Genomic DNA, 24,035 nt, shown 5'->3' with positions numbered 1-24,035 from the left:
TTGATTGCCCCACATCATGGCAACCAGCCTGCCATCCTTAGGGGATTTCCAAAAGTTACCTCATTAACCTAAATTCAGATATAGTTGAAAGAGGTTTATTAGAAAGTACAGGACCCATGTCACCTGTATGGCTGCAGAAGGGTTTCAGGAACTGAGAACAAAAGACCAAATATTATAACAGAGATATTCCTGTTGTTCTTTTGTCTTAGGAAATTCTAAGGGTTTTGGGATGTGGGCCAGGAACTGATGACCAAAATACATATTATAAATCACAATATCATATTTTATAGTATTCAGTGGATATGTTTTATTAATCTTTAATTTTTCAGAAGTTTATTTGATGCTAAATAGAACTGTTTCATTTTTCAGTTATTTGCTTTTACAACTTAGGAATATAATCAGTTTTTGACATCAACCTTGTAGGCTGCAGTCTTCCCATGTTGGTATATTCTAGAGGCATTTTTGTACTTTTTTTTACATTCCTAAAGATTTTCTATGTAGAAAATTGTGACACAAAAATGTACATTCTTCCTTCTTTTCCAACGTGAACACCTTTTTTTGATGGCTAGTTTGTTCACCTGAATGCATGTGGACAGCATTCAGTCTTTCACCACTGATAATGGTGTGAGCCACAGGTTTTCTTATTGGGTTGAGTTCCCGTCTGTTCTTAATTTCAGAATTTTTATCATGAATGGGGATCAATATATGTATATATGTATTTCATAATATGCTTAGTCTGCATTTACTGAGATGATCATAAGATTTTCTTCTTTATGCTGTGAATATGGTAAAATGCATTGGTGATTTCACATGTTAAAACAACCTTGCATTCCTTCTAAACAAAATTCAGCTGACTACATTTTCAAGATCTTACTGGCTTTATTCAGTGATTCATGAATCCGGCAACATTCATTACAGGAGATAGAAAAGCTCCCTGAGGAGCTATATAAAATAAGAGACTTTTATAGGCAGAAGGGAACAGGAACCAGGAAGTTAGATGAGGCAAAAAGAAAAAAAAAAAAAGCCAGTTGATTATTGCAGGGTTAGTTTCCCTTAAAAAGATAGCAGGGGTACCTAACTAGAGCAGATGGGGATTGGTTTAAGATTTTGTTTCTGGGTCAGCCAAAATTGTAATTAAGTCTCAGTTTGGTGGCATGGGGCTTGCAACTCCATTTGGGGCCTGTTGTCTTGTTTTAACATGTGGGGATTAACCCCACTTATTCATGTACTAGTATTCTTATTACGTTTCTAGAAACAAAGAAGATTTGACCTTTGTTAAGGATTTTTGCACCTGTGTTGAGGAGGGCTTTTGTCATTTTCTTGGGACTTGATGTCTTTGTCTGGTTTTGATATCAAGGTAACACTGCCCTTAAACAATAACTTTCAAGTATACCTTCCTCTTCTGTTTCCTGAAAGGACTTTGTATAGGACTGGTATTACTCTTTTCCTGAGTGCTAAGTGGAATTCACTGGTGAAGTCATCTGGTCTTTTTGTGTGAGTGTGATAATTTATGAATTAAATTCCTGAACTATTTAGATTTTTTGCTTTTCTTGCAACAGATTTGGTAATTTGTATGTCTCAGGGTATTAGTACCTTCTTAAAAAATCTAAGTTGTTGAATATATCTCCTTATTTTAATGCCTCTAAGATCTATAGTAAAAGTCTATCTTTCATGCCTGAAGTTGAATTTTCCCTATTGTTTCCATTTATTTGATTTTTACTCTGATTTTCTTAATTTCCTCTTTCATGACTTCTTGAGATGGAAACTTAGAAAACAAAAAGTCTAAAATCAAAAATCTAATATAAACGTTTAAAGCTATAAAATTATCTGAATGCTATTTAACTGCACATCAGAAATTGTGATTATTTTCATCATTTCAAAATTTTTTGAGAGCCAAATTGAGACTTTTTTTAAATTATGTTCAGTTAACCACTGCATAGTATATCATTAGTTTTTGATGTAGTGTTCAGTGATTCATTAGTTACATATAACACCCAGTGCTCATCACAGCACGTGCCCTCCTCAATACCCATCACCCTGTTACCTCCTACCCCCCCCCCTTCCCCTCTGAAATCCTCAGATTGTTTCCTGGGGTCCATAGTCTCTCATGGTTCATCTCCCTCTCTGATTTCTCCCCCTTTGGATTTCCCTCCCTTCCCCTATGGTCCTCCGTGCTATTGCTTATGTTCCACATATGAGTAAAACTATATGATAATTGTCTTTGCTTGACTTCACTTAACATAATCCCCTCCAGTTCCATGTGGGTGAGAATGGTGGGTATTCATCCTCTCTGATGGCTGAGTAATATTCCATTGTATATATGGACCACATCTTCTTTATCCATTCGTTTCTTGAAGGGCATCTTGGCTTCTTCCACAGTTTGGCTATTGTGGACATTGCTGCTATGAACATTGGGGTACATGTGGCCCTTCTTTTCACTACATCAGTATCTTTGGTGTAAATACCTAGTAGTGCAATTCCTGGGTCGTAGGGTAGCTGTATTTTTAACATCCTGAGGAACCTCCATAAATGTTTTACAGAGTGGCTGTACCAGCCTTGTATACCCACCAACAGTGTAAGAGGGTTTCCCTTTCTCCACATCCTCGCTAACATTTCTTGTTTCCTGTTTTGTTAATTTTTGCCATTCTAACTGGTATAAAGTGGTATCTCATTGTGGTTTTGATTGATATTTCCCTGATGGCTAGTAATGTTGAGCATTTTTTCATGTGTATAAATATTTTCTAATTTTCCATGCAATTTCCTGTTTGACATGTGGGTCAGAGTGTATTTAACTTTGATATATTATTAGGACATTTCTGGATATCTTACTGGCTTTTTTTAAATCTAATTTTTTTATTGAAGTATAGTTGACATAATGTTACAGTAGTTTCAGGTGTACAACATAGTGAATAGACAACTGTATACATTGTTACTGTGTGTCACCATACAGCACTGTTACCTGACCGTTGACTGTGTTCCCTATGCTGTACTTTTCATCCCTATAACTCATTCATCCCACAGTTGGAATCCTGTACTTCCTACCCCCCCTTCACCTATTTTGCCCATCCCTCAACCCCCTCTGGCAAGCACCAGTTCTCTCTTATTTATGGGCCTGTTTCTGCTTTGTTCACGTGTTTTGATTTTTAGGTTCCACATATAAGTGAAATCAAAAGGTATTTGTCTTTCTCTGACATATTTCACTCAGCACAATACCTTCAAGGTCTATCCATGTTGTTGCAAATGGCAAGTTTTCATTGTTTTTTTATGACTAATCCATTATGTGTATGTATGTCTGTGTGTGTGTATGTGTACATCTTCCTTATTGGTTCATCTGTTGATGGACACTTGGGCTGCTTTCATGTCTTGGCTCTTGTAAATAATGCAGTAAATATAGGGGTGCATATATCCTTTTGAATTAGTGTTTCATTTTCTTTTGGTAAATATCCAGTAGTGGAATTACTAGCTTATGTGGTAATTCTAATTTTTTGAGGAACCCTCATACTGTTTTCCATGGTGGCTGCAAAAATTTACTTTCCCACCAGCAGTACACAAGGGTTCCTTTTTCTCCACATCCTCACCAAAACTTATTTCTCATCTTTTTTATTCTAGCCAGTCTGACAGGAGTGAGGTGATATCTCATTGTGGTTTTGATTTGCATTTTCCTGATGAGTGATGCTGAGCATCTTTTCATGGGTCTCTTGGCCATCCATAGGTCTTCTTTGGAAAAATGTCTATTCAGGTTTCTGCCCATTTTTTAATTGGATTATTTGGGTTTTTGGTGTTGAGTTATAGAAGTTCTTTATATATTTTAGATATTAACCCCTTATCAGAGCTATCATTTGCAAATATCTCCTATTCACTAGGTTGCCTTTTTATTTTATTGATGGTTTCCTTTGCTGTGCAAAGGCTTTTTATTTTGATGTAGCCCCCATAGTTTATTTGTGCTTCTGTTTCCTTTGCCTGAGGAGATAATCTAGAAAAATGTTGCTAAGACTGATGTCAAGGAGATTATCGCCTGTGCTCTCTTCTAGGATTTTTATGGTTTCAGGCCTCACACTTAGGTCTTGCATCCATTTTGAGTATATTTTTGTGTATAGGATAAGAAAGTGGTCCAGTTTTCCCAGCACCAGTTATTCAAGAGACTGTCTTTTCCCCATTGTATAATTTTGCCTCCTTTGTCATGCCTTCCTTAATGCCCTTCACTGTTTTACCTCATCCCCCCACCCCACCCCCCTTCTGTAAGCCTCAATTTGTTTCCCAAAGTCCAGAGTCTCTCATGGTTTGTCTCCCTCTCTGATTTCTTCCCATTCAGTTTTCTCTCCCTTCCCCTATGGTCCTCTGCTCGTTCTTTATGTTCCACATATGAATGAAACCATATGATAATTGTCTTTCTCTGCTTGACTTCACTTAGCATAATACCCTCCAGTTCCATCCGTCTTGATGCAAATGGTAGGTATTTATCTTTTCTGATGGCTGAGTAATATTCCATTGTATATATGGACCACATCTTTATCCTTCATCTGTTGAAGGACATCTCAGTTCCTTCCACAGTTTGGCTATTGTGGACATTGCAGCTATGAATATTGGGTGCAGGTGCCCCTTCTTTTCACTACATCTGTGTCTTTGGGGTAAATACCTAGTAGTACAATTGTTGGGTCATAGGGTAGCTCTATTTTTAACGTCTTGAGGAAACTCCATACTGTTCTCCAGAGTGGCTGTACCAGCTTGCATTCCCACCAAGAGTGTAAGAGGGTTCCCCTTTCTCCACATCCTCGCCAACATCTGTCATTTCCTGACTTGTTAATTTTTGCCTTTCTAATTGGTGTAAGATGGTTTCATTTTGGTTAAAGTGGTTAACTTTAGGGGTTCAGATTTGTTTTGTTTCACTGATTTTTTTTTTATGGTCTAATTGTTTTTTCAGCAACTAAGAGAAGTGTGTTGAAATCTCTAACTGTGGTTTTGTCCATTGCTCAGTTTTTGCTTTATTTTGTAGTCTTTGTTAGATACATAGGCATTTGTAATTGTTACATTTTGCCATATTGACACTTTTGTTACAGCTCTGTCTTTAATGGTGTTCTATTTTGTAGTCACTTTTTTTCTGATATTAGTTTAGCCACTTAAGCTTTCTTAGGCTTTGCAGAATGTATTTGTATGTCTTTCTATTCTTTTATTTGTATTTAGAATAGGTTTTTTGTTGACAGCATATAGTTGGATCTTTGTTTTTATGTGATCTGCCAACATCTGACTTCTGATTTTAGAGTAGTACATTTACACACAGTGTATTTATTTGGGTGTGTTTACATTTGCCATCACGCTTTTGTTTTAGTCTTCTATTTTTGCTCATCTGTTCTTTCCTGTAATATTTTGGGCAGATTGAATATTGTTTAGTTTTGCTCTAATGTCTCTATTGACTTGTGGCTGCTGCTTTTTCAGTCCATGCCCTTGGGGTCTTTGCTACATCAGCATAGTTGAGAGATCTGCCAAAGATGTGGGCAGAGTTTAGTCCTAGTTAGGGACTGACGCTCTGTGATTCCCCTACCTTTGATTTTTCTCCCTTAAATTTCCAGTGGTATTTCCAGCCTTGAGTTCTGACCTCTGACACCTCAAACTGTGTGTGGGTTAAGTAATGCATTGAGTCAAAAGAGAATCAAACGCAAATTTTACCCTGTGCCATTAATGGTCAGCCAGGGATTTGGGAGGAACTTAGATTAATGTTACTCCTGTGGCTCTCAGGGCAGAAATTCTGGGAGCCAAAGTTTCCTACTCCCTGGCCCTGAACAGTTTTGGCTTTTTTCTGTCTGATCTGGAAGGGGGGTTAATTTGGGAAGCACTCTAAAGCAAAAAAAGTCTTTAAAAGTTGTACAAAATTCTCATTCCCATTTGTAATCTCTCCCTCTCTCTCCTTCTTGTCCCATGCCTGTCCCTAGGCAACTACTGATCTACTTCCTGTCACTCTACATTACTTTGAATTTAAAAAAATTTTTTTATAAATGGAATCACACAATATTTTTTTCAGTTGTCTTATTATACTCAGTATAAGTTGAGATTCACCCATGTTGTTGCATCTATCAGCAGTTCCTTTTTATTTCCAAGTAGTAGTCCAGTGTGGATATACTACAATTTATTCATTCACCTGTCGATGGAGGTTTGTTTCCAGCTTTGGGCTATTACAAATGAAGATCCTGAATGTTCTTCTATCCATGTGTGTATTGCCATAGGCCTTCATTTTTCTTGGGTAAGAATAAGGAATGGAATGGTTGGATCATGTGGTTGGTATATATGTTAATTTTCATTTTTTTCACTGATTGTGTGTACATATATATAACACACAATTTTTCACACCACTTTTAGGTTTACAGCAAAAGTGAGAAGATAGTTCCCATAGATCATGCACACATGCGCATGCACACACATCAGCTTTCCCCTACCAACATTTGATACTAGAGTGGTATTTTTGTCATAACTGATGAACCTACACTGATACATCGTTGTCGCCCAGTGTCTATAGTTTACAGTAGAGGTCACTCTTTGTCTTGTACGTTTTGTGTGTTCAGATTTATAATGGTATGTATCTACCCTTAAAGCACCATACAGAATAGGTTGCCTTACAATTCTCTGTGCTCCACCTGTTAATTTCCCTTCCCCTCTCTCCACAGTCAACTAGCGATCCTTTTGTCTCCACAGATTTGCCTTTCCCAGGACACCCTACAGGTAGACTCTTAGAGCTTTTAGTTGTTTCAGACTCACTTCTTTCACCTAGTAATTTACAGTTACTTGAAGGCTCGGTAGGTCTTTTCTTTTGAGCACTGGATAATAGTCCATTGTCTGGATGTACCAGTTTATTCATCCATTCAGTTGATTGCTTCCAAGTTTTGACAGTTACAAATAAAGCCGATGTAAACTTCTGTGTGATGATTTTTGTATGGACATGTTTTCAACTCATTTGGGTAAAGACCAAGGTCCACAATTTACTTTTGTAGTTTTAAGAGAAACTGCCAAATTTTCAGCAACGGTGAATTGAGAGTTCCAGTTGCCCCACATCCTCACCAGCAATGGTGTTGTCATTGTTTGGGATTTTGGCCATTCTAACAGGTGTAGTGGTATCTTAATTTGCAGTTCACTAAAGACATATGACGATGTCGAACACCTTTTCGTGGGCCTGTTTGCTGTCTGTATAATTTTCTTTGGTGATGGGTCTGTTCATGTCTTTTTACCCATATTTTATTTTTTTTAAAGGTTTTATTTGACAGACAGCGACACAGTGAGAGAGGGAACACAAGCAGGGGGAGTGGGAGAGGGAGAAGCAGGGTTCCCGCTGAGCAGGGAGCCCGACATGGGGCTCGATCCCAGGACCCTGGGATCATGAACCAAGCTGAAGGCAGACGCTTAACGACTGAGCCACCCAGGCGCCCCTACCCATATTTTAAGTGGATTGTTTTCTTATGGTTGACTTTGAAGAGTTCTTTGTGTATATGTTGAGTAACATTCCTTTACCACATATATTTTTCACAAATATTTTCTCCCTGTCTGTGGCTTGTCTTACTCTCGACAGTGGCTTTCACAGAGCAGAAACTTAGGAGTATGACAGTTTTGTATTTACATTAAGGTCTATGATTTAATCTTTGTGAAAAGTTTTTTTTTTTTTGCATGTGAATGTCCAGTTCCAGCACCATTTGTCAAAAAGACTATCTTTGCTTCATTGTATTGCCTTTACTTTTTTGTCAAAGATCAGTTGATTATATTTGGGCCTATTTCTTAGCTCTTTATTCTGTTCCAGTGGTCTATTCATCTGTTCTTTTGCCAGTACTACACCATCTTGAATACTGCAGCTTTAGATAGTAAACTTAGAAGTTGATTAATGTCAGTCCTCCAGCTTTGTTGTTCTTCAATATTGTTCTGGCTCTTCTGGGTCTTTTGTGTTTCCATATAAACTTTTAAATCTGTTTGTCAGTATCCACCAAATATCTTGCCAGGATTTTGATTGGGATTGCAAAGGACTGACATCTTGACAGTATTGAGTCTTTTTATCCCTGAATTTAGAATATTTTTCCATTTACTTAGATTTTGTTCATCAGAGTTTTATAATTTTTCTCATACAGATCTTGTTAGATTCATACCTACATAGTTCATTTTGGAGGGTGCTAATGTAAATGATAATGTGATTTTAATTTCAAATTCCATTTGTCCATTGCTTATGTATATGAGAGCAATATACTTTTCTATATCTTGTGTCCTACATCTTTGCTGTAAGGGTTTATTAGTTCCAAGAGTTTTTTTGGTTGATTCTTTGGGGGTTTCTACATAGACAGTCATATCATCTACCAACAATGAGTTTTATTTCTTCCTTTGCAATCTGTACCCTTTTTACTTCCTTTTCTTGCATTTGCTGGGACTTACAGTATTGAAAAGGGGTACACTTCAAATCAAAAGCGATTTTAAAAAAGACATCCTTTTTCCTGATTTTAATAGGAAGGTTTTGGGTTTCTCACCATTAAGTTATGGATAAAGAAGATGTGGTCCATATATACAATGGAATATTACTCAGCCATCAGAAAGGATGAATATCCAACTTTTACATCAACATGGATGGGACTTAAGGAGATTATGCTAAGTGAAATGAGTCAAGCAGAGAAAGTCAATTATCATATGGTTTCACTTATTTGTGGAACATAAGGAAAAGCACGGAGGACATTAGGAGAAGGAAGGGAAAACTGAAGGGGGGAAATCAGAGGGAGAGATGAACCATGAGAGACTATGGACTCCGAGAAACAAACTGAGGGTTTTAGAGGGGAGGGGGTGAGGGGGTGGGCTAGCCTGGTGATGGGCATTAAGGAGGGCACGTACTGCATGGAGCACTGGGTGTAAAACGAAAACAATGAATCGTGGATCACTACGTCAAAACCTAATGATGTACTGTATGGTGACTAACATAATAAAATTAAAGATATTAGCTGTTAGTTTTACAGTTGTCCTTTATCCAGTTGAGTAATTTCTTCTATATTCCTAGTTTGCTGAGAGTTTTTATTATAAACGAGTATTGGATTTTATCAAATGCTTTTTCTCTCTTTTGATAGTATCATGGGATGGATATTAATTTTCACGTTTTGAACCAGTCTTACATGCCTGGTGCACTTGGTCACAGTGTGTAATTCTTTTTATACATAGTTGCATTTGATTTGCTAATATTTTTGATGATCTTTGCATCTTTTTTTAATTTAGGTTAGTCACCATACATCATTAATTTTTGATGTAGTGATCCATGATTTATTGTTTTCATATAACACCCAGTGCTCCATGCAGTACGTGCCCTCCTTAATACCCATCACTGGGCTAACTCATCCTGCCACCCCCCTCCCCTCTAAAGCCCACAGTTTGTTTCTCAGAGTCCATGTGTTAATGAAATACATTGGTCTGTAGTTTTCTTGTATCTTTGGTTTTGGTGTTAGGGTAATGATGGCCTCATAGAATGAGGAAACATTCCCTCTGCTTCTGTCCTCTGAAAGCTCTTGTAGAGAATTAGTATAATCCCTTTCTTAACTGTTTGGTAGAATTCACACGTGAACCCACCTGGGTCTGGTGCTTTCTGTTTTGAAAGATTTAGGTCTATTCAGATTGAGATTTGGCAAATTGTGTCTTTCAAGGAATTGGTCCATTTCATTTAGGTTATTAGATGTGGGCATAGAGTTATTCATAGTGTCTGTTATTTTCATGTCCATAGTATCTGTATTGATGCTTTTTTTTTAAAGATTTTATTTATTTATTTGACACACACAGACACAGCGAGAGAGGGAACACAAGCAGGGGGAGAGGGAGAAGCAGGCTTCCCACAGAGCAGAGAGCCTGATGTGGGGCTCAATCCCAGGAGCCCGGAATCATGACCTGAGCCAAAGGCAGACGCTTAACAACTGAGCCACCCAGGCGCCCCCCTTTTTCTAATTTTATTGTTATGTTAGTCACTATACAGTACATCATTAGTTTTTGATGTGGTGATTCATGGTTTTTGTATAACACCCAGTGCTCCATGCAGTACATGCCATCTTTAATACCCACCCATCACCAGGCTAACCCATCCCCCCACCCCCCTCGCCTCTAAAGCCAACAGTTTGTTTCTCCTTTTTCTTTTTTTATTAAGATATAATTGACCTAAGCACTAAAATTTTAAGGTGAATATCATGATTTGATTTACATATATTACAAAACGACTTACCATAGTAAGTTTAGTTAAAATCTATTACCTCGCATAGGTTTTTAAAAAACGGTTTTTTGGGGCGCCTGGGTGGCTCAGTTGGTTAAGTGACCGCCTTCAGCTCAGGTCATGATCCTGGCATCCCGGGATCGAGTCCCGCATCGGGCTCTCTGCTCAATGGGGAGTCTGCTTCTCCCTCTGACCCTCCTCCCTCTCGTGCTCTCCATCTCTCATTCTCTCTCGCAAATAAATAAAAATCTTAAATAAAAATCTTAAAAAAAAACGGTTTTTTCCCTTGTGATGAGAACTTTTAGGATTTACATTCTTAGCAATTTTCAAATATGCCATAGAGCAGCGTTAGCCATATTCATTGTTACAGTACATCCTCAGTACTTATAACTGGAATTAGGGACCTTTTGATCCCTTTCATCCATTTCCCCCATACTCAGTAACCACAGATTTTATCTTTTTTGAGTTTTTTTCCTACCTATGAGAGATTATACAGTATTTGTCAGACTTATTTCACTTAGCATAATGCCCTTGAGGTCCTTCTGTGTTGTCATAATGGCAAGATTTAATTCTTACGTATGGCTGCAGAATATTCCCCCCCCCCCCCACTCACACACAATTTCTTTACGCATTCATCCATCAACGGACACTTGTTTCTGTGTGTTAGCTATTGTAAATGCTGCTGCAGTGAACATGGTGCAGATATCTCCCCTGCATACTGATTTTGTTTCCCTCAGATATATACCCAGAAGTGGAATGCTGGGACATGTGGTAGTTCTGTTTTAAATGCTTTGAGGAGGGACACCTGGGTGGCTCAGTCAGTTAAGCATCTGCCTTTGGCTCAGGTCATGATCCCAGGGTCCATCGGGCTCCCTGCTCAGCAGGGAGTCTGCTTCTCCCTGTGCCTGCCGCTCCCCCTGCGTGCGTGTGTGTGTGTGTGTGTGTGTCTGCATCCTCTCTTTCTCTCTGACAAATAAAATCGTAAAATCCTTTGAGGAACCTCTACACTGTTTTCCATACTGGCTGCCCCAGTTTACAATCCCACCAACAGTGCACGAGCTTCCCTTTCTTCAACATCCTCTCCAACATTTATTACCTCTTGTCTCTTTTGATGCTAGCCATTCTAATAGGCATGAGGTGGCACCTCATTGTGGTTTTGATTTGCATTTACCTGATGATTAGTGATGTTGAACATCTTTCATGTACAGGTTTCCCCTGCTCTCTGAAAGGGGGTTCCTATGGGAAAAAATATATATATATAAAAGGACCTCATTCATAACAGCAACAATGACAAAAAAGATAAAACTCTTTGGGATTAACTAGAAATATGCCAGATTTATATGAAGGCAATTATAAAACTTTCCTGAAGGCCATGAAGAATGGCCAGAATCAGTGAAGAGACATATTGTGGTCCTGAATGGGAAGAGTCAATCAATAGCTTAAAGAAGTCAGTCCTTCCCAGATTAATTATACAGCCAATGCAATATCAATAAAAATGCATGAATTAAAAAATATTTTGTAAACAAATGGCATAAAGAAACAATTACCAATAATTTCTATGGAAAATTTTGGCTGTTCCCAGACCGCAAAAATAACCTCTCTCGGGCTTTTTTGGTACCTAAGACACATCTTGCTAGTGGATGCACGGAATAAGTTGAGATAAAGCACAGATGCTCCCAGACACAGTTCAGAGCTATAGTGGCTTCAATGCCGAGATGCTGAATGGAGTTCCTGAGAGCCTAGCTGTTTGCCGCTGAGGGTACACACTGCGTCTATAAGGGCTCACTGCAAAACAAACACTAAATTCGATGTTCACTTTTCACCTATTTTCATAAAAGTGAAAATCCTTTTTGGGTTTCTTTTGGTTAGCAAATGCCAGTACAAATGTAGGTTTTTGTCAAAATGAAGTGGAGTTAACACAAACTTTCAGAAAGCAGGTGATACCTGTAACTGTTGGCTATTTGAATACAGGCGTACCTCACTCTACAGCACTTCGCAGATACCGGGTTTTTTGTACTTCTATTTGTGGGTTTGTTTTTTTTTTAAATGTTAGTCACCATACAGTACATCATTAGTTTTTGATGTAGTGTTTCATGATTCATTGCGTATATACACCCAGTGCTCCATGCAGTACGCGCCCTCCTTAATACCCATCACCAGGCTAACCTATCCCCCCTACCCCACCCCCAAAACCCTCAGTTTGATCCCGGTGTCCATAGTCTCTTATGGTTCATTTCCCCCCCCCGATTTCCCCCCTTCTCCTAATGTCCTCCATGCTATTTCTTATGTTCCACAAATAAGTGAAACCATAGGATAATTGACTTTCTCTGCTTGACTTATTTCACTTAGCATAATCTCCAGTCCCATCCATGTTGATGCAAAACTTGGGTATTCATCCTTTCTGATGGCTAATATTCCATTGTATATACGGACCACATCTTTATCCATTCATCTGTTGAAGGGCATCCCGGCTCTTTCCACAGTTTGGCTATTGTAGACATTGCTGCTATGAACACTGGGGTGCATATGGCCCTTTTCACTACATCTGTGTCTTTGGGATAAATACCCAGTAGAGCAATTGCTGGGTCATAGAGTAGCTCTGTTTTTATACACTGAAGGTTTATAGCAGCCCTGCATCAAGTCTTTCAGCACTGTTTTTCCAACAGCATTTGCTTGCTTCATTTCTCTGTGTCACCTTTTGGTAATTCCCACAATATTTCAAACTTTTTCATTATTATATTTGTTGTGGTGATCTGTGATTATGCCTTGTTCCTGATCTATAGAGGAAAGTGTTTCATCTGATTTTTGAATGTTAAACTAACCTTGCATTCTCGAAACAATCACTCCATGATTTAGTGCCCTTTTTATACATCATTGGATTTAGCTGGCAAAGCTTTGTATGGATCTGTAGTTGTCTTTTCTTGTAATGTCTGTGTCTGATTTTGGTGTCAGGGTAACGCTGGCCTGATAAAATACCTTGGGAAGTAGTCACTCTTATACAGACTCCTCCAGAAGAGTGAATGTCATGATTACAGTTTTGTAATTCAGCTTGAAGTCCGAATTTTGATGCCTCCAGCTTTGGTTTTTTTTTCAGTATTCCTTTGGCTATTTGGGGTCTTTTCTGGTAGGTTTGGTTTTTTGGAGATATTTTCCTTTGTAGGAGTTAGGTTTCCTTGTTTGCAACCAGGAACTGGGCAGCCTCCTCCCACCCTTGCCACACACTCACCAGGAGGGGTGGGGCGGGCAAAAACTCTGGGAAATTGGGGGCGGAGCAAGATGGAGGAGTAGAAGACCTGGATTTCATCTGGTCTCAGGAATTCAGCTGGATACGGATCAAACCATTCTGAACACCTACGAACTCAACAGGAGATCGAAGAAAAGAATAGCAACAACTCTCTGAACAGAAAAGCGACCACCTTCTGGAAGGTAGGACGTTCGGAGAAGTGAATACGAGGTGATATTCGGGAGGGTAGACAGCAGGGAAGGGGGCCTCCGTCCGCCGCTTCTGGCAAGTGATAGAGCCCTGGAGCAGCCAGGGCGGGACAATTCCGCCTCAGGCAAAGACATTTGGGAACCACGGCAACAGGCCCCTCTCCCAGAAGATCAGCACGAACAGCCAGCCAAGACCAAGTGTACCCATCAATGAGAACAGAACTCCAGCACTAGGGGAATACTGCACATAGAATTCATGGCTTTTTTACCATGATTCTTTAGTCTTTCAAAGTTAATCTTTAAGTTTTTTTTGAATTTTTCTTTTTCCCTTTTTCAACCATTTTATCCTTTTAAAAAAACATTATTATTTTTAGAGTCATATTCTAGCCCTACAGTAGTTACCCTTAGTTTTGGCATATATATATATACATATATATATATATGTATATATAATCTCTTTAAAATTGAGATGGTTTCTTCTAACAGATCAAAATATACCCTAAATCTCTAGTATGGCTTTGTTCTAGTCTCCTGCCTGATCACTTTTTTTAAATCTTTTTTTCCAAACTTAATTCCTTTTATAAAATTTTTTATAATTTTCATCTTTATAGTCATATTCCATCCCTTCATCATATCAACCCTTATATAGAAGTCTTTAAAATTTTGGGAGGCACTTCCTTCTAACAGACCAAAATACACCCAAAATCCAGTGTGTGGCACTGATCTATGCACCAGCTGGATCATATTTGATCATAGTTTTTTTTTTCCTCTTTTTTCTTTCTTTCCCTTTTCCCCTGGTTTCAGGTCTTTTCTGATTTGTTTAGAGTATATTTTCTGGGGACGTTGTTACCCTGTTAGCATTTTGTTCTCTCATTCATCTATTCTCTGGACAAAATGACAAGATGGAAAAAAATCACCTCAACAAAAAGAACAAGAGGTAGTACCGTCTGCCAGGGACCTACTCAATATAGACATTAGTACGATGTCAGACCTAGAGTTCAGAATCATGATTTTAAAGATACTAGCTGGGCTTGAAGAAAGCATGGAAGTTATTAGAGAAACCCTTTCTGGAGAAGTAAAAGAACTAAAATCTAACCAAGTCGAAATCAAAAAGGCTGTTAACAAGGTGCAATCAAAAATGGGGGCACTAACTGCTAGGATAAATGAGGCAGAAGAGAGAATCAGCAATATAGAAGACCAAATGATGGAAAATAAAGAAGCTGAGAAAGAGATAAACAACTACTGGATCACGAGGGCAAAATTTGAGAGATAAGCAGTACCATAAGACAAAACATTAGTATAATTGGGATCCCAGAAGAAGAAAGAGGGGCAGAAGGTATATTGGAGCAAATTATAACAGAGAACTTCCCTAATGTGTGGAAAGAAATAGGCATCAAAATCCAGGAGACACAGAGAACCCCTCTCAAAAATTAATAAAAATAGGTCAACACCCCGACATCTAATTACGAGTCTCAGAGACAAAGAGAAAATCCTGAAAGCCGCTCAGGAGAAGAGATCTGTAACCTACAATGGTAGAAACATTAGACTGGCAACAGACATATCCAGAGACCTGGCAGGCCAGAAAGGACTGGCATTATATATTCAGAGCACTAAACGAGAAAAATATGCAGCCAAGAATACGATATCCAGCTAGGCTGTCATTGAAAATTGAAGGAGAGATAAAAAGCTTCCAGGACAAATAAAAACTAAAGGAATTTGCAAACATGAAACCAGCCCTACAAGAAATATTGAAAGGGGTGCTCTAAGCAAAGAGAGAGCCTAAAAGCAGCATAGACCAGAAAGGAACGCAGACAATATACAGTAACAGTCACCTTACAGGCAATACGATGACACTAAATTCATATCTTTCAATAGTTACCCTGAATGTAAATGGACTAAATGCCCCAATCAAAAGACACAGGCTATCAGATTGGATTAAAAAACAAGACCCATCAATATGCTGTCTGCCAGAGACTCGTTTAGGACCCAAAGACACCCCCAGATTGAAAGTGAGGGGGTGGAAAACCATTTACCATGCTAATGGACACCAAAAAAAAAAAAAAAAAAAAGCTGGGGTGGAAATCCTTATATCAGACAAATTAGATTTTAAACCAAAGACTGTAATAAGAGGTGAGGGAGGACACTATATCCTACTTAAAGGGTCTATCCAACAAGAAGATCTAACAATTGTAAATATCCATGCCCCTAACATGGGAGCAGCCAATTATATAAGGCAATTAATAACAAAAGCAAAGAAACACATTGACAACAATAATAGTGGGGGACTTTAACACCCCCGACTGGAATGGACAGATCATCTAAGCAAAAGATCAACAAGGAAATAAAGACTTTAAATGACACACTGGACCAAATGGACTTCACAGACATATTCAGAACATTCCATCCCAAAGCAACGGAATACCCATTCTTCTCTAGTGCCCATGGAACATTCTCCAGAATAGATCACATCCTAGGTCACAAATCAGGTCTCAACCGGTACCAAAAGATTGGGATTATTCCCTGCATATTTTCAGACCACAATGCTTTGAAACTAGAACTCAATCAGAAGAGGAAAGTCGGAAAGAACTCAAATACATGGAGGCTAAAGAGCATCCTAATAAAGAATGAATGGGTCAACCAGGAAAGTAAAGGATTAAAAAAAATTCATGGAAACAAATGAAAATGAAAACACAACTGTTCAAAATCTTTGGGATGCAGCAAAGGCAGTCCTAAGAGGAAAGTATATAGCAATACAAGCCTTTCTCAAACAAGAAAGGTCTCGAATACACAACCTAACCCTACACCTAAAGGAGCTAGAGAAAAAAACAGCAAATAAAGCCTAAACCCAACAGGAAAAAGAGAAGTAATAAAGATCAGAGCAGAAATCAATGAAATAGAAACCAAAAGAACAGTAGAACAGATCAACGAAACTAGGAGCTGGTTCTTTGACAGAATTAACAAGATTGATAAGCCCCTGGCCAGACTTATCAAAAAGAAAAGAGAAATGACCCAAATCAACAAAATCATGAATGAAAGAGGAGAGATCACAACCAACACCAAAGAAATACAATTATAAGAACATATTATGAGCAACTCTATGCCAGCAAATTAGATAACCTGGAAGAAATGGATGCATTCCTAGAGATGTATCAACTACCAAAACTGAACCAGGAAGAAATAGAAAACCTGAACAGACCTATAACCACTAAGGAAATTGAAGCAGTCATCAAAAATCTCCCAACAAACAAAAACCCAGGGCCAGATGGCTTCCCAGGAAAATTCTACCAAACATTTAAAGAAGAATTAATACCTATTCTCCTGAAACTGTTCCAAAAAATAGAAATGGAAGGAAAACTTCCAAACTCGTTTTATGAGGCCATTACCTTGATCCCAAAACCAGACAAAGACCCCATCAAAAAGGAGAATTACCAATATCCTTGATGAACATGGATGCAAAAATTCTCACCAAAATACTAGCCAATAGGACCCAACAGTACATTAAAAGGATTATTCACGACCCACACGACCCACCCACACACGACTAAGTGGGATTTATCCCTGGGCTGCAAGGTTGGTTCAACATCTGCAAATCAATCAACGTGATACAATACATTAACAAAAGAAAGAACAAGAATCATATGATCCTCTCAATAGATGCAGAAAAAGCATTTGACAAAGTACAGCATCCTTTCTTGATCAAAACTCTTCAGAGTATAGGGATAGAGGATACATACCTCAATATCCTAAAAGCCATCTATGAAAAACCTACAGCGAATATCATTCTCAATGGGGAAAAACCGAGAGCTTTCCCCTTGAGGTCAGGAACGCAGCAGGGATGTCCACTCTCACCACTGCTATTCAACATAGTATTAGAAGTCCTAGCCACAGCAATCAGACAACAAAAAGAACTCAAAGGCATCCAAATTGGCAAAGAAGAAGTCAAACTCTCACTCTTTGCAGATGATATGATACTTTATGTGGAAAACCCAAAAGACTCCACCCCAAAACCGCTAGAACTCATCCAGGAATTCAGTGAAGTGGCAGGATATAAAATCAATGAACAGAAATCAGTGGCATTCCTATACACCAACAAGACAGAAGAGAGAGAAATGAAGGAGTCGATCCCATTTACAATTGCACCCAAAACCATAAGATACCTAGGAATAAATTTAACCAAAGAGGCAAAGGATCTGTACTCAGAAAACTATAAAATACTCATGAAAGAAATTGAGGAAGACACAAAGAAATGGAAAAATGTTCCATGCTCATGGATTGGAAGAACAAATATTGTGAAGATGTCAATGCTACCTAGAACAATCTACACATTCAATGCAATCCCCATCAAAATACCATCCGCTTTTTTCAAAGAAATGGAACAAATAATCCTAAAGTTTGTATGGAACCAGAAAAGACCCCGAATAGCCAGAGGAATGTTGAAAAGCAAAGCTGGCAGCCTCACAATTCCAGACTTCCAGCTCTATTACAAAGCTGTCATCATCAAGACAGTATGGTACTGGCACAAAAACAGACACATAGATCAATGGAACAGAATCGAGAGCCCACAAATTGACCCTCAACTCTAGGGTCAAGTAATCTTCGACAAAGCAGGAAAGAATGTCCAATGAAAAAAAGACAGTCTCTTCAACAAATGGTGTTGGGAAAATTGGACAGCCACATGCAGCAGAATGAAACTGGACCATTTCCTTACACCACACACAAAAATAGACTCCAAATGGTTGAAAGACCTAAACGTGAGACAGGAGTCCATCAAAATCCTAAAGGAGAACACAGGCAGCAACCTCTTCGACCTCAGCCGCAGCAGCTTCTTCCTAGAAACATCGCCAAAGGCAAGGGAAGCAAGGGCAAAAATGAACTATTGGGCCCTCATCAAGATAAAAACTTTTGCACAGCAAAAGAAACAGTCCACAAAACCAAAAGACAACTGACAGAATGGGAGAAGATATTTGCAAATGACATATCAGATAAAGGGCTAGTATCCAAAATCTATAAAGAACTTATCAAACTCAACACCCAAAGAATAATCCAATCAAGAAATGGGCAGAAGACATGAACAGACATTTTTCCAAAGAAGACATCCAAATGGCCAACAGAGGCATGAAAAAGTGCTCCACATTGCTCGGCATCAGGGAAATCCAAATCAAAACCTCAATGAGATACCACCTCACACCAGTCAGAATGGCTAAAATTAAGTCAGGAAACGACAGATGTTGGCGGGGATGTGGAGAAAGGGGAACCCTCCTACACTGTTGGTGGGAATGCAAGCTGGTGCAACCACTCTGGAAAACAGTATGGAGGTTCCTCAAAAAGTTGAAAATAGAGCTACCATACGATCCAGCAATTGCACTACTGGGTATTTACCCCAAAGATACAAATGTAGGGATCCGAAGGGGTACGTGCACCCCGATGTTTATAGCAGCAATGTCCACAATAGCCAAACTGTGGAAAGAGTCAACATGTCCATCGACAGATGAATGGATAAAGAAGATGTGGTATATACATGCAATGGAATATTATGCAGCCATCAAAAGGAATGAGATCTTGCCATTTGCAACGTGGATGGAACTGGAGGGTGTTATGCTGAGTGAAATAAGTCAATCAGAGAAAGACATGTATCATATGACCTCACGAGGATTTCTTAATCTCAGGGAACAAACTGAGGGTTGCTGGAGTGGTCGGGGGTGGGAGGGATTGGGTGGCTGGGTGATAGACATTGGGGAGGGTATGTGCCGTGGTGAGTGCTGTGAATTGTGCAAGACTGTTGAATCACAGATCTGTACTTCTGAAACAAATAATATAATATATGTTAAGAAAAAAAAAGATAGCAGGAGGGGAAGAATGAAGGGGGGTAAATTGGAGGGAGAGACAAACCATGAGAGACGATGGACTCTGAAAAACAAACAGGGTTCTAGAGGGGAGGGGGTGGGGGTATGGGTTAGCTTGGTGATGGGTACTAAAGAGGGCACGTTCTGCATGGAGCACTGGGTGTTATGCACAATGAATCATGGAACACTACATAAAAAAACTAATGATGTAATGTATGGTGATTAACAATAAAAAATTTAAAGAAAAACTTGGGAAATTTTGTAGAGCTTTGAGTACATCTTTTACTTGGTTAAACATTGTATTATTGCTGCACCTTAACTGGTTTTCAGAGTTCTCACAAAGTCATTGTTGTCTGTGTGGTGTTGTTTATCTGTTGCTCCTGTGTGGTACCGAGGGCTGGACCATCCCATTCTGCCTTCCTGCTTACATTGCTCTCTCGTTTAGCTCTTTGAGTGTATTTCAGACAGTTCTAAAGACCTTGTCTGACACTGCTGATACCCGTCACAGACTATTCGTTGCTGCCACTTTATTCCTCCAAATAGGCATTTTTCCTGTTTTTCTTTTTCTTTTTTTTTTTTTTTTGGTATGCTTTTGAAAACAGCTCTTTTTTTCAGGGAAGACCTTCACTAATGTGCAGGGTGTGTTGTGAACCCCGGGGTCTCCCCATGGTGAGGGCTTAAGGTCTTCTCAGGAATGTTCTGAGCCTGTGTCTTGCCTGGGCTTATGTGTGTGTGTGTTTCTCAACTCTATCATATACAAAGATGCTTTTAAGTGTCTGAACCTCCCAAAGATTGTCACCCTAGCTTTATGGGGACATAGGTGTTCTTTTGCATTCCTTCACATGTAATCATTCTCCCCAGCCTTCTGCAGGTCTGTAATCCCCCTGCAGCTCCCCCGAGGCCCTGTCTCCTAGTCAGACAGAATCGACACTGGTCCCTCCAGCAGCCCCCAAACAGGTTAGACCAATGCAAATAAAGTCTGCTCTGCTCTGCCCAGTTTGAAGTAGGGAATTGCGAGGTGGGCTCCTGCATCCTTCAGACTGTACCTTACCATAAGTAAAACTGCCACTACATTTAAAAGTAGCTGCATATGGAGAATGAGGAAAAGCCCACACAGCCCCAAGGTAAGACATACTCAGTAAAGACCTGAGAAGACCTTAAACCCTCACTTTGGGCTGATCCCAAATTTCCTCCCATTTTAAGTGTATTTTTTTCTACTGGATGGTCCCTTGTTTGCTATAGATCTTTTTCAGCTAGCCTTTTTTTTTTTTAAATGTTTTCTTTGGGGAACAAGGGCTTGGAGTTTCTGTTTACCAACTTGCTGATGTCACTCTTTCTGTCCCTAATTCTTTATCCTTATTCTTTCAGGAGGTAGGAATCAAAATGAGGTGGAGACTCTTCATGAAGCAGGAATAAGGTGCCTTTCGTTGGGAGAGCTTTCATGTTGGCAAATCAAGAGACGTGTTGTGAGCAAATTAAACAAAAATCAAGACTCTGTGATAAATATTCAAGGAAAGAGTTCTCAGTTCCCTGACCAGTGTGATTCCCCCTGTCAAGTGGGAGCAGGAATATGTATTCAGGCTTCTGTGGAGGACAGCTGTATCATGAATCTTCTAGAGGATCATTCCAAGATTATTGAAAAGCAAGAATTTCTGGCTGGGATAGCTCATAATTCTTGGAGTAAAATATATCTAAGTGAAACACAGAATTACCAGAGAAGTTGTAAGACTCAGATGAAAAGCCAATTATGTATATTTGCTCCATACGTTAACATTTTCAGTTGTATTTCACACCACCATGATGACGATACAGTGCACAAGAGAGACAAAGCTCACAATAATGACTGTGGTAAGGTGTCCCCTCTTATCCAGCAGACCTACCACTGTAGTGAATGTGAGAAAGCATTCAGTGATGGCCCCAGTCTTGAACTTCATCAACAGGTACACTCGGGAAAGAAGTCCTCCCCTTACAGTGCACATGAGAAGGACACCAGTTATAGCTCAGCTGTTCCCATTCAGCAAAGTGTTTACACAGGAAAGAAACGCTATTGGTGTCATGAGTGTGGGAAGGGTTTCAGCCAGAGCTCAAACCTGCAAACTCACCAGAGAGTCCACACAGGGGAGAAGCCCTATTCGTGCCTTGAGTGTGGTAAGAGCTTTAATCAGACCTCACATCTTTATGCCCATTTGCCTATCCACACAGGAGAGAAACCCTACCGATGTGAAAGTTGTGGGAAGGGCTTCAGTCGTAGCACTGATCTGAATATTCATTGCAGAGTTCACACTGGAGAGAAACCTTACAAATGTGAGGTATGCGGGAAGGGCTTCACTCAGAGATCACATCTTCAGGCCCACGAGAGAATCCACACTGGAGAGAAACCATACAAATGTGGAGATTGTGGTAAACGCTTTAGTTGTAGCTCAAATCTTCATACCCATCAAAGAGTCCACACTGAAGAGAAACCATACAAGTGTGATGAATGTGGGAAGTGCTTCAGTTTGAGCTTTAACCTTCACAGCCACCAACGAGTCCACACCGGGGAGAAACCGTATAAGTGTGAAGAGTGTGGGAAGGGTTTTAGTTCAGCCTCAAGTTTTCAGAGCCATCAGAGAGTTCACACAGGAGAGAAACCATTTCGCTGCAATGTGTGTGGTAAAGGCTTCAGTCAAAGTTCATATTTTCAAGCCCACCAGAGGGTCCACACTGGAGAAAAACCATACAAATGTGAGGTGTGTGGGAAGCGCTTCAATTGGAGCTTGAATCTTCACAATCATCAGAGGGTTCACACAGGAGAGAAACCTTATAAATGTGAAGAGTGTGGGAAGGGCTTCAGTCAGGCCTCAAATCTTCAAGCTCATCAGAGTGTCCACACTGGGGAGAAGCCATTCAAGTGTGAAGCGTGTCAGAAGCGATTCAGCCAGGCCTCACATCTTCAAGCCCATCAGAGAGTCCACACTGGAGAGAAACCATATAAATGTGATACGTGTGGTAAGGCCTTCAGCCAGAGGTCAAATCTTCAAGTCCATCAGATAATTCACACTGGAGAGAAACCATTTAAATGTGAGGAGTGTGGGAAAGAATTTAGTTGGAGTGCTGGGCTCAGTGCTCATCAGAGAGTTCACACAGGAGAGAAACCCTATACATGTCAGCAGTGTGGTAAAGGCTTCAGTCAGGCCTCGCATTTTCACACACATCAGAGGGTCCACACTGGGGAAAGGCCATACATATGTGATGTCTGTTGCAAAGGCTTCAGCCAGAGATCACATCTTGTATACCATCAGAGAGTCCACACTGGAGGAAATCTGTAGACATGTGAGGTGTGGTGTAGCCTTCAAAGTTCACATCCTCCTCTCTACTGGAAAATCGATGCTGGGAATTGTGGGAAGTTCCTTCAGAATTCAGAAGCCTCAAGGAATCTTCACATGCAAGTAAGCTCTGTAAAGTGCTGTTTTAAGGACTCGGGAGATAAATTCTTTACAAACATCAGATTTCACAGAGAGAAAACCTATAAATACAGTCAATGTTTGAGTTCTGAATGTCCCAATTTTCAGGATGCAACGCAAAAGAATTTCAAAATTCATCTGAGTCTACCCAGGAAAGAGGCCTTATAAATGAAGATTAGGGGCAGAACTTTAATGAAAGTATCATGAGGGACAAGTAAAATTAACGGCAACGGCAATGTAACCTCCATGTAGGGAGGGATGTTTTTCACTGCTTTATCTCTACCATGTAGAAGTGTGCTTGGCTCCTAATAGATGCCCAGCAATTACTGAATAAAGGGAGAAAATCTATCATTAGGACAAGTATTTAAAAATTGTACTCCCCTACCCAGATTTCATAATAACATACTCAAAAGGAATCCTGCAAGTAGCCTTAATGAGATTTCAGGAAACGTTCAAGTACAGAAAATCATGTCATGCTGTCATCCACAGTAAGGCAAATTTGGATGAAATTTGTGAATGGCCCCCATCCTCCATCCAGCCCTGGTTCTTTGTAGTATGTCAGCCCTTGTGTACAGTGTAATATTTAGTATCATTAGTTTGTATTTTATAGACTGATAATACTGTTTTTAACTAATAACATACTACAATTTATATGCCTGGAAATTTTGGACCCTAATTCATTAAGGTAGGATTTCACTGTTACTCTTTGAAAGTGTTAAAAGTAGTTACTAATGACAAGAAGTTTTTTAGTAAACTTGAATTGTTAGTAATTGGTTTCTTCTCATTATTTCCCTTCATGCTTAGGTCAGATTGCCTTCCCTATGCACAGTCCTTCATCCAGACCTGTGTAGGCAGGGGCTTTGGCAGATTAATTTTGTCACACCCCATCCCCACCTCTCCCCCACCCCCCATGGAAGGCAGAGCAAGAAACCAGTTGGGTTTTTATTGAAATTTCATTAAATGTAACAATTTAGGTGGATTACTGTTTACAGGGCATTCTGTGTTCAATACCTCTTGTCAGGAGTGGACATTAACTGGTCAATATATATCAAAATACCCTTTGACCTGGCAATCCTAGCACTAGATGCTTTGCTTAGGAGATTATAGCAAAAGTGAGAGTGT

The 24,035-nt window shown here is 39.5% G+C and overlaps 1 protein-coding gene across 1 annotated transcript in view; it reads left to right on the top strand.

Annotated features, from left to right (window-relative positions):
* The window catches only part of ZNF235 (zinc finger protein 235), a 35,855-nt gene extending 12,145 nt beyond the window's left edge, over positions 1 to 23,710 (top strand). Inside the window, exon 5 of the mRNA XM_027618686.2 lies at positions 20,839 to 23,710. Coding sequence (XP_027474487.2) covers positions 20,839 to 22,778 — 1,940 coding nt within the window. The 3' untranslated portion in view covers positions 22,779 to 23,710. The remainder of the gene's footprint in view (positions 1 to 20,838) is intronic.
* Positions 23,711 to 24,035: the final 325 nt, after the last annotated feature.

Source organism: Zalophus californianus, chromosome 17 (assembly GCF_009762305.2).
Source record: "Zalophus californianus isolate mZalCal1 chromosome 17, mZalCal1.pri.v2, whole genome shotgun sequence".
Lineage (NCBI taxonomy): Eukaryota > Metazoa > Chordata > Mammalia > Carnivora > Otariidae > Zalophus > Zalophus californianus.
The sequence above is the reverse complement of the archived record's forward strand: the minus strand, read 5'-3'. Positions and strand labels throughout refer to the sequence as shown.